This window comes from Rhinolophus sinicus, chromosome 1 (genome assembly GCF_057876585.1).
Source record: "Rhinolophus sinicus isolate RSI-liver-muscle chromosome 1, RSI-T2T, whole genome shotgun sequence".
In the NCBI taxonomy this organism is placed as follows: Eukaryota; Metazoa; Chordata; class Mammalia; order Chiroptera; family Rhinolophidae; genus Rhinolophus; species Rhinolophus sinicus.
Genome location: NC_142501.1, coordinates 16,888,972 through 16,903,137, shown reverse-complemented (window position 1 = coordinate 16,903,137; position 14,166 = coordinate 16,888,972). Strand labels below are relative to the sequence as shown.

The following is a 14,166-nucleotide window of genomic DNA, read 5'->3' as shown; positions in this document are numbered from 1 at the left end:
TAAACACATAGTTGTATGTAAACCCTGTTAACAGTCTTTTCACATGGGAAATAATAAAGGTGATAACTAATATATCCAGTGCTTTCTATAAGCCAGCAACTATTCCAGGAATGTCACATTTTTTGTCTTGAATCATCAGAAAATGATATGAGGTATATACTGTTGTTACTGCCATTTTATAGATGAGAAAACTGAAGTACAGAGAGATTAAACTTGCCCAAATTTAAATAGCTGGTAGGTGGCAGAGCTTGGCAGTCCAGTGCTAGAGGACAAACTGTTAGCTACTACTCTAAAGTATTACCTTTTTTCCCATTTTTAGATAAGGAAAATGAGGCTTAGAGAAATGAACTTTGCCAGGTCATACAGCTAAGTCTGTGTCCGGGCATGCAGACCCATGCCAGTCTCCTCTGCAGCCTCTGTGCCAGGTAGCGTTGGGTAGGCTGCTCTGAGGTAATGTGCGCTTTCACTAGACCTATGTGGCAGAATATAGATGGTCATCAGTCCAAGGTGTGGGAAGGCTTACTAGGTGGAAGGTTGAATACGTTGACTTTCAAATACCCCCACATGTTAAAATTTTGTTTCCAAATTCTTTGATTCCGAAGATACACAGGCACTGTAGAGCTCTGTGGAGCTGAAGGGGGCAATGTCTTTCTCATTCTTGCAATTCTGCCATAAAAAAAACTGAAATTCACTGCACTAAAATGAAACCCAGAAAAGGGGAGATGGTGTGATCAGCATGAGCTCTAACATTTTAGAAAAAGTTGAAGGGGTGACTGAATGCTGTCCCAGTCAGGCTCTATGAGTTCATTATGTAAGCCAGGAGGAAGCAGTGGGGCACAGTTTCCCTGCCCCACACTACACTGCACCCCAACTGCACATGTGCCCCAGCCACCTCTTCGACGGTTTCCACGGTTTGTAGGTTGCTGCATTTTGTTTTTCATTCACAACCACTTTGACACTGGGATTACTGACTTCAGAGGTTAGGGGTATGAACCTTCATTTCAAACCTCCGGTTGATTTACAAGTGTTGACAATGTTTAGTGCTTTATATTGGGGCAGGAGATTTGTTTTTTTTTCCTTCCCTCCTGTTTGTGCTTTGAAATGAAACACAAACTGACTATCTTGATGGGATCCTTTGTCATTTTCGGACTCCCTTTGTCAGTTAACTTGCTTTTTAAAACTTAAAGCATTTTCATATGTATACATTTACAAGAGACAAAGATATGGAGTCTGGAGGTAGGAGTGATGGGCGGAGTGACAGACAAACCTCTGCTTTATCCTGCATACTCTGATCTAAAGCTGAGCCAATGCTCTTGACTGAGTCATAATGTTACTGACATGATTGCTGTCAGAGACGGCTCCATGGTCTAGGACCCTTCCTTCTGTCCTTGCTCATGACTTTTCTGTCCCCTCTGGTACATTGTATCCCTGCTGAGACCTGATCATAGCCGCCTCCTCAGCAGAGGACGCATTGCCCAAGGACCCTGCTTTTTCTCTGTGTTCCAGACTTTTAAATGGAATCATCCACAAGTCAAATAATACATCTTTGCACCATTCAAGGTGAAGCAAAAAGTACAACTATTGGTGTCTTGTCTAGTTTCCTGGCTCTGCAGGAATCATTTTTCTCAGATTGGATGGTAGGGTTTTACTTCCTTAAAACACATTTATTAAAGACTGTGGCATAATCCCTCCTCAGACTGAATTCTTGATTGTCAGATTGCTTGGCAGTATGACTAGCCAATAGCCTCAGTATGGAATTCTAGTCTTAAGTGGTTCTCTAGTCCTTTGCCCTGAAGAGCTATCATTTAGTGGATTCTGACCGGCAATGATGGGACGTTTCTCTGCCCTATCTAACTGAAGATGGTTTTTAAAGAGTTGGTAATGTCAGATCTTGCAAAGAGAATTGTCTATTTTATCCACACTAAGTTTTTAAAATATAGTTTAAACAGCATGTGGGCTAAAAGTTCCTGTCTTAACTGATTTGAGATGCACTTGTAGAGTGATTTAGTGTTACCAGCCTGCATAGTAGAATTATATTACTGATTTAGTCTTTTCAGCATGGGAAAGCTTCCTCGATTTGGGCTTGAATCTTGACTCATGTACTAGTTGTATGATCTTGGGCACATTATTTAACTTCTGGTGTCAGTTTTCTCTACTGTAAAATGGAGATCGTAATGCCTACCTCATAAGGTTAATGTGAGGATTGAACGAGTTTATTTGTGTAAAGTGCTTAGAACAGTGGCTGGCATATAGTAAGCATTCAATAAATACTAGCTTTTATATTCAGATTCTGACCATTTCCATTCTCCCATTCTGGTTCAAGCTGTCATCCCCTTTTTTCTGCATTATGACAGTATCCTAACTGGTTTTCCTGCTTTTACCATTGTTCCCTTTATAGTTTACTTTCAGCATACCTGCCAAAGTGATACTGATACTCTTCAAAGTTAGATCAGAGCACTCAGCTCAGATCCTCTAGTGGGTTTCCATTGAAGTCTTTACTGCCTACAAGGCCTTGTGTAAATTCCCTCCCCACACTTCACTTTTCCTGCCCCCCCAACCCCCCACCCCATACCTCTGTGATCTTTTTTCATCCCTGCTCTCTCCAATCATACTGACTTATTTGTTATTATAATACTTGAACATGCCAGACACACTTCCTGTTTTAAAACGTTTTGCATTTGTTATTTATTTTCCTAGAGTTTTCTTCTCTTTTATATTTGCATGGATTACTCATTCGTCGTCAAATATTTCTGTGAGCCTGCTTCGATCACTATTTACAGTTGTACTCACCGCCCTAGTCCCTGTCCCTTGTCCCTGCTGAATTTTTTCCATAGTAAATATCATTTGACATCTTAGAGGTTTTACTGATTTCTTTAATATACAGCTCACCTTTGTAGAATGTAAGCTTAATGGGGGCGGGGATTTTTGTCTATTTTCTTTACTGCTGATTTTTGTTTTCAGTACTGAGAAACAGTGCCTGGCATGTATAGTCATTCAGCACTTATTTGTTGAATGAATAAATTGCATATGTATATATGGATTTTGAAACCCAGAAAGATGAAATGGCTGCTGCAAGGAAATATGTTATCCCAACCAATATGAAGAAATGGAATTAAATTTTCTCTCCTGTGCTGAGTAACCCCAATATTTTCCTTTGTTAGAGATGTACAGTCTTACTACGTCTTTGTGAGCTCATGGATGATGAAAATGGAATCTATTTTATCTAAAGAGCAGAGAATGGATAAATTTGCTGAAGACCTCACCAATAGATGTAATATTTTTATACAGGTAGTTGCATCCTCTTACTTAGACTACTATGGGGGTAATTTCTTTGTTAATTTAATGTACAAAGGAGGTTACACTTCAAAAAGAACTGGAAAGGATAGTCAATGTTTTTGTTTTTAAAAATTGAAATTGATTAGGTTATGTTTGGATCTGTGTGACTTATTAATTTAGATTTTCTAATAATCTAAATTCTGTTTTAAAGAATGACTTCTTGGCTGTATCTCATGAATTTTGATGGGGGTATTTCCATTATCCTTTAGTTCAAAATATTTTAAAATTTGTATTGTGATTTCTTCTTTGATTTGTGGGTTATTTTGAAAGAGATTTCTTAATTTCTAAATATATGAGTATTTCCAAGTTATCTTTTTATTATTGATTTCTGGCAATACGAAAATAATTTCAGTAGTTTGAAATTTGTTGAGAGTTGCATTATGGCCCAGCCGGTGATGAACTTTGGTAAATACTTCATGCACACTTGAAAATAATGTAATTTGTATTGTTGTAGTGTTCTATGTCGATTAGGTCATGCTTGTTAATGATTTTGTCTGCGTAGTCTGTCAGTTACCAAGAGAATTGGGTTAGAATCTCCCACTGTTATTGTGGATTTGTCTGTCCTTATAGCTCTGTCAGTTTTTGTTCTTTATATTTTGAGACTCAATAAGCACATAATATTTAGCATTGTTTTATTTTTCTGATATATTGAATTGCGAAATGTCCCTTTTTATCTCTAGTAGTGCTTTTTGTCTTAGGTCTCTTTTGTGTGATAGTAACATAGCTATACCAGTTTTCATTTAGTTAAGGTCTACACAGTATGTCTGTTTTGATCCATTTACTTGCAACCTGTTTGGCTCCTTATGTTTAATGTGTGTTTTCTTTAAGCAGCATACATTTTCCCCCAATCTGATAATCTTTGTTTTTTTCCCATTCAACTGCTTTTTGTATATGTCATTACTGATGTATTTGGATTTAAAACCATCACCTGACTAGTTGCTTTCTATGTATCACTTGTTCTAGGTCTGTTTTCTTTTTTTGCTGTCTTTTGAATTTACTGGTGCTTTTTTTTTTTTTTTTTTTTTTTTAGTGATTAGAGACTTTAAGATGCTTGATTTACTTATTCAACTCCAACACAAATTAGTAGTTTTACCATTTTCCAAACAGTGCAAGGTTCTTAAACCACTTTGATTCTGTTTATCCTCCTCTCACTGTGCTGCTGTTATATATTTTGTTTCTTTATATTTTAAACCTCACTAGATATTATTATTGCTACTTTTGTCATTTTTATAGTCAGTGTTCATTTAGATTTACCCACGTTTTTATGCATTCTGTTTTGCTTTTCTTCCTGTATCTCTTCATCCTTCTATTTGTGGAACACCTGTTAGTATTTCATGTTGATGAATTATCACAATTTTTGTCTGAATATGTCTTCATTTTGTCTTCATTTTTGAAGGTACTCTTGCTACATATAGAATTCTGGGTTGGCAGGATTTCCCCCCTAGCTTTTAAAAATACCATATTATTGTCTTCTGGCTTCCTTTGTTTTTGTTGCGAAGTCAGCCATCAGTTTTGTTGCTTTTTCAATATGTGTCTTTCTTTAATTGCTTATAAGATTTACTTTTTGGTTTTTACCAATATTACTTTGATGACCTAGGTGTGGTGTTCTTTGTGCTTGTGCTGCTTAGGATTTGTAGAGCTTCTGGAATTTGTGGAAAATTCTCAGCCATTTACTTCAAGTACTGTTTCTGTTCTCTCTCTGTTCTAATTCTTTTTTTCAGCTATGTCTAATTTGCTGTTAAACCCATGTACCTAGTTCTTAATTATTTTATTTTTTAGTTTCTTTTTTTACAGTTTCAAGTTCTCTTCTGAAGTAATTTTGTTTTACTTTCTTCAAAATATTCAGCATAATTATTTTGAAGCCCATGTCTAATTTCATTATATGTATATTTCTGTTTTCTGTTGTTTCTCTTGTTTTTTGATATGTCATCTCTTTGTATGCCTGGTTATTTTTTTATATAGTGCTACATACTATATATGAAAAACTGTAGATGATTTTGGGGGATCTGGATATTGTTTTTATTCCTCCCAAGAGGCTTTGTCTTTGCTTTGGTACACATCTAGTCTAGGACAACTAGTAAAACAAAGGTATCTCAAACCAGTCATAGATTGAGATGATTTGAAGTGGGACATATGTCCTATGACGACTGTTTTTTTTCTTAGTTCACTCCTGCTTTTCAGGGGGTAGTTTTTCAGGATCCCAACCCAGAGCCTAGATGGTTTACCAGGATCCCCTTCCCTCCTTGATGGGCCATGAACTCTGACTTTTATCCTCTTTCCTTTCCCGTGAAATGTTTGAAAGATATGTTTGGCTTTTTATTTTCCTTTTTTGGAATGGGCAGATGCTTCTAACGGAAAGCAGCCTCAAATGCCAGGCTCACTTCTCCCAGTTGCTGCCTTCTCCCAGATCTTGGCCTTATTTTCTTGGCAGCTTTCATGCCTTCCAAGAGATTCAAAAAATGTTTTGCCCAGATTGTCTGGTTGTTGCCAAAGGGAAGGTTGGTCCAAATTATTTATTCTGCCATTAACAGAAACAGGCCCCAGGCTGCCCCTCTCCTCATTAAGATTTTTAAAACACTGTACATCCTTCATGTATATCCTTCACAAATTATTGACCACCAGGGAATTGTGTGGTATCATCCCATGAGTTCTGAATCCCCTCTACCCCCAAAGGAACCCCACCCTTTTCTGCCTGCCTTAGAATTATACTTTCGCTGTTCCTTGTTTCTGCTTTTTAACTTTTCCGAGGGCTGCACTAGGGCAGAATCTGGTATTATAGACAAAGTAAGAGTGTGGCTCTCCCCTGCATGTATACCCATGCATGTATACCCAATTTGGTCTTATTGCCACCTTTCTCAACATGCTACTCTCTCTCTCATTTTTTTTAATTCTCTTAATTTAGCACATCTCTTTACCATAGAGCTATTATTAGGTCAGACAAATTCGCACCCCATATTGAGTGTCATTCCTTTAGTGAGCCACTGTTACTGATGGGAGAGTACTGCATCGTTCACCTGTGGTAGGGCAGGAGACAAAGGTTGAAAATCACTCTCATGAAGCTTCCGCCCCAGCTCCTTGGATATCCACAAGAGTATAGTGTAGGCTCATTTCTAAACTGTAAGTGTATCTTTTTTCGGTCCAATATGAACTCAAAGCATCTCCATCATTTTTGTGTTTCTGTGTCTTTTTTGGGTCTAAATGCAAAAATTTTGAGAGGTACTACCCTTTGTCCTGGTTTTTTATTCTATATTGTTTCCATGGGTTTATTAGCACTTTTTTTTTTTTTAACCCCTCACAAGTACTGTGTGCTCCCTTCATGAATAGAAGGGTAGGAGAGAATCTGTTCTTACTGGGTTTGAAGGAAAGAAAGTCTGATTAGTGCCCACGAAGGCAAGGGATATGGTGCCAGATGGACAGTGGAGATTGGCTTAGATGAAAAGAAAAAGGGGATTGGCTTGGAACTGATAAATACCTTTAGATATATGTATTGGCCAGAGAGCAGCTCTCTTTCTCATTTTTCAATTCCAAGTTTCTTAAGAGTCCTCAGCTCTTGTCTTAAGCTGCAGCAGATAGGAGTCTCTATCTTCTTCTTGGGCAAGTAAAATAAGGATGAATAGATGTCTTTCTGACATCCAAATAATTTCTCTGGAGGCTTTTTTTTTATGGACGGATTCTTTAACTGTGATTACACACTAAAATTTCAACAGAACTAAAGTGGTATGTAATAGGTTAAATAAACTTTTAAGGGCTGCTTTGAAACTTGACCACCATGTATAATATTGTATGAGGAAGAGTAGTTCAAAATCATTAAGACCTGACTTTAAAATGAACTTTGGAAACAGTAGTTATTGGCAAGTTGAGGAATGATTGTTATTACATAGAGATTGAAATCATGAAGAAATGGGATCTTTTCTTGTGATTATAACCACTATTTTATTTTTTATAGGGCTTCTTATATGCATATAGTATTAGTACCATTATTAAAACCACGATGAATCTCTACATGTCCATGCAAAAGCCAATGACCAAAACTTCAGTTAAGGCGTTATGCAGGCTTGTTGAACTTCTCAAGGTAGGTTTTAGATTATTTTACATTGCCATTATAATTTCAATTAGGATGATCTTGTAAGATTTGACTTTCTGATTACATGAGAATAAAAAAATAGGGGGAAGTGTACTTAACTGTCAGTTGGATAAGGGAACTGGCCATTGAAAGAAATTTCTGAGTAATGGTCTATAAATGGCCAATACTTTTAAACTATGTTAAAAATTAACATGCAGTGAGACAGAAAAGAAGGAAAATGAAAAAGTTAGCCCAAATATTAGTCAAGTTTTACTCATGTAAGTTTAAGCATGTTGGATGAGTTAAAAAAATAAGACCCGTGACACATTATTCATTATTTTATAGTGTATAATGCTTAGGAGGGCAGTCAATATGAGGCTATTTATTTTGTAATTTAGAGAAAGTGCTGTAATCTTGTGATTTGAATAGTAGGCTACTTGTATGAGTGGTCAAATTAAGAACCGGAGTATACTTCTGGAAATATGGTAAAATATTTTTTAGCATACTCTATATAAATTAAAAAAAATCCTTCAGGCAGGAGAGCCCTCGTAACCTTTTTTAAAAACTGAAATTAAGATCTGCTAGTAAATTTGTGCTAATAATAGCCATTAGATTTGCTTAGGGAATAGAGATTTTTTTTTGTAGATTATACCTTTGGATTTTTAGCCTTTTTTTCTTTAAGATATGTTATCAGTTACATTTATTTTTTTATGAACTATAAATAAGTGTATATATGTATCTGCATGTATAGATACATATATATCTAATATAACAGCATAATTAAAAAACAATAAACACTTAAAAGCCCACCATCTCAATTAAGAGATAGAAAGTTACCTGTATTTTCAGAGCCCCCAGTGTTGTCCCTTCCTGATTGCATCTTATCCTGCCTTCTGAGAAGGAACCATTGTCCTGAATTTTATGCTTAGCATACCCTTTTTTTTCTTTTTTACCTCATTAAGATGAATTTATAAACCATCAATTGTTTACTTATATATGATTTTGAAGTTTATATTGATGGAGTAATGCTTCCTGTACTCTTTGACTTGCCTGTTTTTTACTCAAAATTTTGTATTTGAACTTGTCCCTGTTGGGATGAATAGCTGTAGGTTCTTCATTTTCATTGCTGTGTAGCTTTCCTGTGGATGGACATTTGAGTTGTTTCCAGTTTTTGCTGTTACAAACAATGTTGCCATTCTTGTATATGTTTCTTGGTGTATTTGTGCCAGAGTTTTTCTAAAGTATTATATACCTACCAGTAGATTGCTGTTGTATGTACATTCAGCTTTTCAAGATGATGCCAAATTGTTTTCCAAATAAATTATATCAGTTTACATACCTCCCATAATATATTAGACTTCTTAGACTTCCCCTTATTGTTTAACCGGACAACATTGGTATTATCAGATTTTTTTTTTTTTTTTTTTTTTCAAATTAGTCAGTATAAATGGTTTTAACTGATTTTTAATGTTGTTCATTTTCCTGATTGTTAATGATAGTGTATTTCTGCAGTTTATTAACTGTGTTTCTTCTCTTGTGAAAAATCTGTTCATGTCTTTTGTTCAGTTTTCTATTAGATTATTTGCCTTTTTAAAAGAATCTTTCATTCATTTGGGGTCTTTATGTATTCTAAATACTAATTTATTTAGTGGCAGATATTTTCTCATACATTGGCTAACCTTTTTTATTTTCTTTATAGTGCCTTTTGATGAACAGAAATGCTTAATTTTATTATAGTTGAATTTACCTTACTACCTTTATGGTAGTGCATTTTGCATTTCATTTGCAAATTCTTTACCTAGTCCAAGGTGATAAAGATATTCTATAATTTTACCTAAAAGTTTTGAGTTGACTTTTACAAATTTACTTCTGATTCTTTTTAGGCAATAGAGCATATGTTCTATAGGAGAAGCATGGTTGTGGCTGATTCAGTTTCACATATAACACAGTACCTACAGCATCAAGCTCTTAATTCTATTTCTGTGGCCAAGGTAGGAACTTGATTATGTATTCAGCATAATTTTCTTTGTAGTTTGCTCTTCTGTTGCTTTATATGTGTTTTCTTGTTCAGCCTGTTTACTTCATTCCTTTAAATATTTTTGGTCATTCATCTTCATGGTATTTTATGATTTTTACTTAGGATAGTTAGGGTTATCTTTCTCTGAACTTGTAGCATGTAATACATTAATATACCCCTATTAAAAATGACATTGTATGCAGTTTTAAAATATGATACATCTTTTTTCAAGAAATGGTTTCCTTATTAAGTTAATATGTAACTTTTAAAGTATGCTTGATACATTTGCTGTCTCTGAGAGTGCTAACTGATAGTAGGAAAGCATGTAACATCATCAGAGGAAGCCAATAGGGAATGGATTTTCGAAGCTCTTTTAAAGTGCATCATGGGAAAGATTATGTAGAAGGTTTTCTTCTGAGTCTTTTGTTATTGCCTCAGAAATAAAACTAGTATCTCCTGTTGTTTTTTTTTTTTGAAGAAAAGAGTAATTTCTGACAAAAAGTATAGCGAACAGCGTCTTGATGTGCTCTCTGCTCTAGTTTTGGCTGAAAACACTCTAAATGGACCAAGCACAAAGCAGCGACGACTTATTGTTTCTTTGGCACTAAGTGTTGGCACACAGTTGGTAAGCATATTGCTATTAGTTATGTAATAAAAAGATCTGAGCTTTCACAGTTCCCTTCTTATTGACCCAAGAAACAGGTCCTTACTTTGACTGCAACTTCTCTGCCTTTTTTTCCCTTCCCTGATAGAAAACATTTAAAGATGAAGAACTCTTTCCACTTCAAGTAGTCATGAAAAAGCTGGATCTTATCAGTGAACTTAGAGAAAGGTAAGTAGGGATATGTAATGATACTAAAAAGGTAGGGCTAGTAGAAACATCGATTTTCTTTTTAGCACAGCAACACAAGAAATACAATCCAGATAGGCCATTAGTTCCTCTCTGTAATTCCTTTAGCATGACCAAAATGAGACTATGATTAGGGAGCATAGTTCTTTAGCTTTGCTTCTGTAGTAAGGATTTAGCTTTTGGAAGAACTCACATGAGACAACATGATGTAGCCCTTAGAGCATCTGGCAGACCCTGGTGCACACTGCAATTGTTGTGATGGGTGTTTTCAGTGGACCTGTAACATGGTTGCTTTTTAATAAGGCTTCATCTGTTTGTGAGGGATTTAGAGACCCATGTCAAATAGTCTACTGTAATTTTATTGTGAGACACGAATTTGAATAACAGTAGTCACAGCCAGTCACTAAGATGAATTAGTTTTTGGAAGGCTTATTTTGTAGCTCCTTGTGGCTTGTTTTTTATTTATTTATTTATTTTTAAAGAGTAAGCAGTATGTTTTTTGATGGAAAAATGGGTCTGCTGAATTTTAATTGCCATTCAAATTGAGGTTTCCATTTAATGCTCATATTTATAACTTAATGTTTTTGTTCTGAGAAGCTGAGATTTTTGTAGTAGTAGTGACATGGAATTAATATAATACCATGCTTGGAAGAAATACTGAATCATTTTCATTATAAGATATTTAATGATCTTTTTATTGCGCCAAAGGTTTGAAATAGTCATGTGGCTAAGTCTGTAGGCAGATTAACTGTAACTGGGTTTTTTATTTTGGGTTCATAATTTTTTAAAAGGTTTCTGCTTTTCAATTTTGAGACAGGTAAAATGGTGCAAATAATGCAAGTATTATAAGTCTACACATATCAAATGATACTGAAAATAGTTATATTGTTTTTTAAGTATGCTTTAAAACTAAAGCATATGTGCAGAATTCTGACAGTGTCAGGTATTAGAGTGTTTTGTTACATTTGTTGAATTTGAAACATTGATTTTGTGGCTTTCTGTACTAGTTTTGGTTTAAGTGATGTAGGAAAGGCAAAAATGAGTAAGACCTTTTTGGGGGGTACTTCAGTTTTGGTACCACTAATTACTACTTTACATTGTAGAGTCCAAACACAGTGTGACTGTTGTTTTTTATACTGGCATCGAGCTGTGTTCCCAATTTATTTAGATGACGTGTATGAAAATGCGGTTGATGCAGCCAGATTACATGTAAGTAAAGAATAATAGGAAGAATAAACCCATCATTTTTAGTCACTATACAAACCATTCTAATTAGTTTTACAATAATTTGATTTAATAAATTATTTTAAAATTTACTGCCAATGCTGTTTTGTACAATGCTATGCATATTTAATAAACATTTATATACAGTCTGTGGTTAAATTTTATATTAATACTAATAAATTCATTTTAATATATTTAACTCTTTCCCTCATAGTCCTAATCATTCTCATTTCACTTGAGTTTAGTTTATGTCACAATAGTCTGACATTAATTTGTCAGCAAGGTATATGTTATTCAGATCTTTGTTTCTTTAGAAAATAAGTATTTGAATGCTCAAGATAGGAAAGAATAAGTGTGTGAATTTTTTTGTATATTTGAAGTATATGCTTTAAAGAATAAAATCTGACTTCTCGTAGTTACAAAAGTAAGACAGTCATGTATTAAAAAACAGCCTTCAGATTGAGGTTTTGTGTTTCAAGATAATTAATCTTTTAATATTATTTAGATTAGAGATCTGATTTTTATAAACTCACGTACATTCTAATTTTCTTCTTAGTACATGTTCAGTGCCTTACGCGACTGTGTACCCGCTATGATGCATGCGAGGCATTTAGAGTCCTATGAAATACTTCTGGATTGCTATGACAAGGAAATTATGGAAATTTTAAATGAGGTAACATCATATTTAAGATTGAAAAGCTTAAAACATGTTTTTGGAATGCAGTGTTTGGAAAAGCTTTTTGGATTAAAGCAGGCTTTCACATATTTAAAATTATTAGGTATAAGTCACTAGAACAAATGAATGATTTTTAGTTACAGTATCACTGTTGTGCTTAAATTGGTCTTTTAATTCCTAATTTTTACATAGAAATCCAGACCGAGAATTGGGAACAATTTTTTTTTATTTTAGTAAATAGTATATTTGAATTTAAAGTTCTGTTTATTAGAGGAATGCAAATCAAAATTAGTTTGAATATTGAATGCTGCTAATGTAATACAGTTAAGGCAACTTAATTATCTATCTATCTATCTATCTATCTATCTGTCTGTCTGTCTGTCTGTCTGTCTGTCTATCTATCTATCTATCTATTTTAATTTTTTATTGGGGAACAGTGTATTTCTCCAGGGCCCATTACCTCCAAGTCGTTGGATCTCAATCTAGCTGTGGAGGGTGCAGCTCAGCTCCAAGTCCAGTTGCTGTTTTCAGTCTTTAGTTGCAGGGGGTGCAGCCCACCATCCTGTGCAGGAATTGAACCAGCAACCTTGTTGTTGAGAGCTCGCACTCTAACCATCTGAGCCGTTCGGCAACTCCTCCAGCGGCTCAGCGGTAGCTCGTTGTCTTCAATCTAGTTGTGGAGGGCGCAGCTCACTGGCCCATGTGGGAATTGTAACAACCTTGTTGTTCAGAGCTCACACTCTAACCAACTGAGCCATCCGACCGCCCCCAACTATCAATATTTTACTGAATTTTATTTGGAGAGCTACTGACTAAAAGGAGGAAATTATATATTAAAAAATTACTTGTGTAACAGAAATAATGCAAATTCAATATAGTATATCCCTCCCTGTTTTAATGAAGTGTGTATTATAAACACTGGTATCTTTAAAATTAAATTGCATCTAATGATATTTTTATTTGGAGGGAAGAAGTAAAAGTGAGTAAAATTCACAACATAAAACTTATTCATGTATTTCCCTAAAACTTATTAGGGAAATTTTTATACAACTTATTGTACTAAATGTTCTTATTTAGAAAATAAAATACATGTCATGCCAGTATTTAGAACTCCATGGTAGACCAGAAAATGTGATGAATTTCATTACTTTTAGCTTAATGAATTTTGTGATTTTTAATGATTATTACAAAAAAGCTTTTTTAAAATTTCCTCTCTTGCATGTCCTTAGGACCTTTATTCCTTTGTTGATTGTTCCCATAAATTTTGTGCTTTACAGTATATATTCGCATTCCTTGTAATGAAGCCATCAGACATTAGCTTCTGATTTTCTTTGAAGATGTTAAACTTAAAGGATTAATGAAAATAAAAGCTTAGAGTTTATCTAACTGCTTTCTTGTCAGAAATATCATTGTTTTAAAATAAAAAGCAAAGTAATTTTCACTTTCCCAATAAAAATGACGTTTTACCATAGAATATTTAGACTCTTAAAGCAGTTTGACAAATTTTTCATCACTGCACTGATTATAAAACTAGTGGTTAAAGCGTGGACACCTAGAGGAACAGTACAATTGGAATATTTTGAAAACTTAAGGTATCAATTCTTTCATGAATAGCATTTGCTGGACAAGTTGTGCAAAGAGATTGAGAAGGACCTGCGGCTTTCTGTGCACACTCACTTAAAGCTGGACGATCGGAACCCTTTCAAAGTTGGCATGAAAGACCTGGCCCTGTTTTTCTCTTTGAATCCAATCCGGTTTTTCAATCGTTTCATTGACATTCGAGGTGAGTGTTCTGCTTTCCTTCTTAGAGTCATATTCTATATCTTTTTGACCTAACTATAAAAGAACAAATAACAAAAACAGAACTTTGAGGGCATGTTTTTTGTGTTAGTATATTTATTCTGGAATTCTTTTTTGTTTTCTTCATTTTTATTTTCCTATCACCTTGTTTTAAGGGAAGAAATTTAGTATTCAAAGACAAGTTGTTTCCTTTTTTAGTT

General features: G+C 34.6%; 1 protein-coding gene across 5 annotated transcripts in view; it reads left to right on the top strand.

Moving 5' to 3' along the window:
* WASHC4 (WASH complex subunit 4) overlaps window positions 1–14,166 on the top strand; it is a 66,345-nt gene that overhangs the window by 16,697 nt on the left and 35,482 nt on the right. For all 5 annotated transcript variants that reach the window (XM_019728457.3, XM_019728458.3, XM_019728456.3 and 2 more), the window contains 8 exons: window positions 3,162–3,288; window positions 7,283–7,408; window positions 9,283–9,390; window positions 9,895–10,041; window positions 10,169–10,248; window positions 11,370–11,475; window positions 12,047–12,163; window positions 13,781–13,949. In XM_019728457.3, the coding sequence (XP_019584016.2) occupies window positions 3,162–3,288; window positions 7,283–7,408; window positions 9,283–9,390; window positions 9,895–10,041; window positions 10,169–10,248; window positions 11,370–11,475; window positions 12,047–12,163; window positions 13,781–13,949 (980 nt within the window). The remainder of the gene's footprint in view (window positions 1–3,161; window positions 3,289–7,282; window positions 7,409–9,282; window positions 9,391–9,894; window positions 10,042–10,168; window positions 10,249–11,369; window positions 11,476–12,046; window positions 12,164–13,780; window positions 13,950–14,166) is intronic.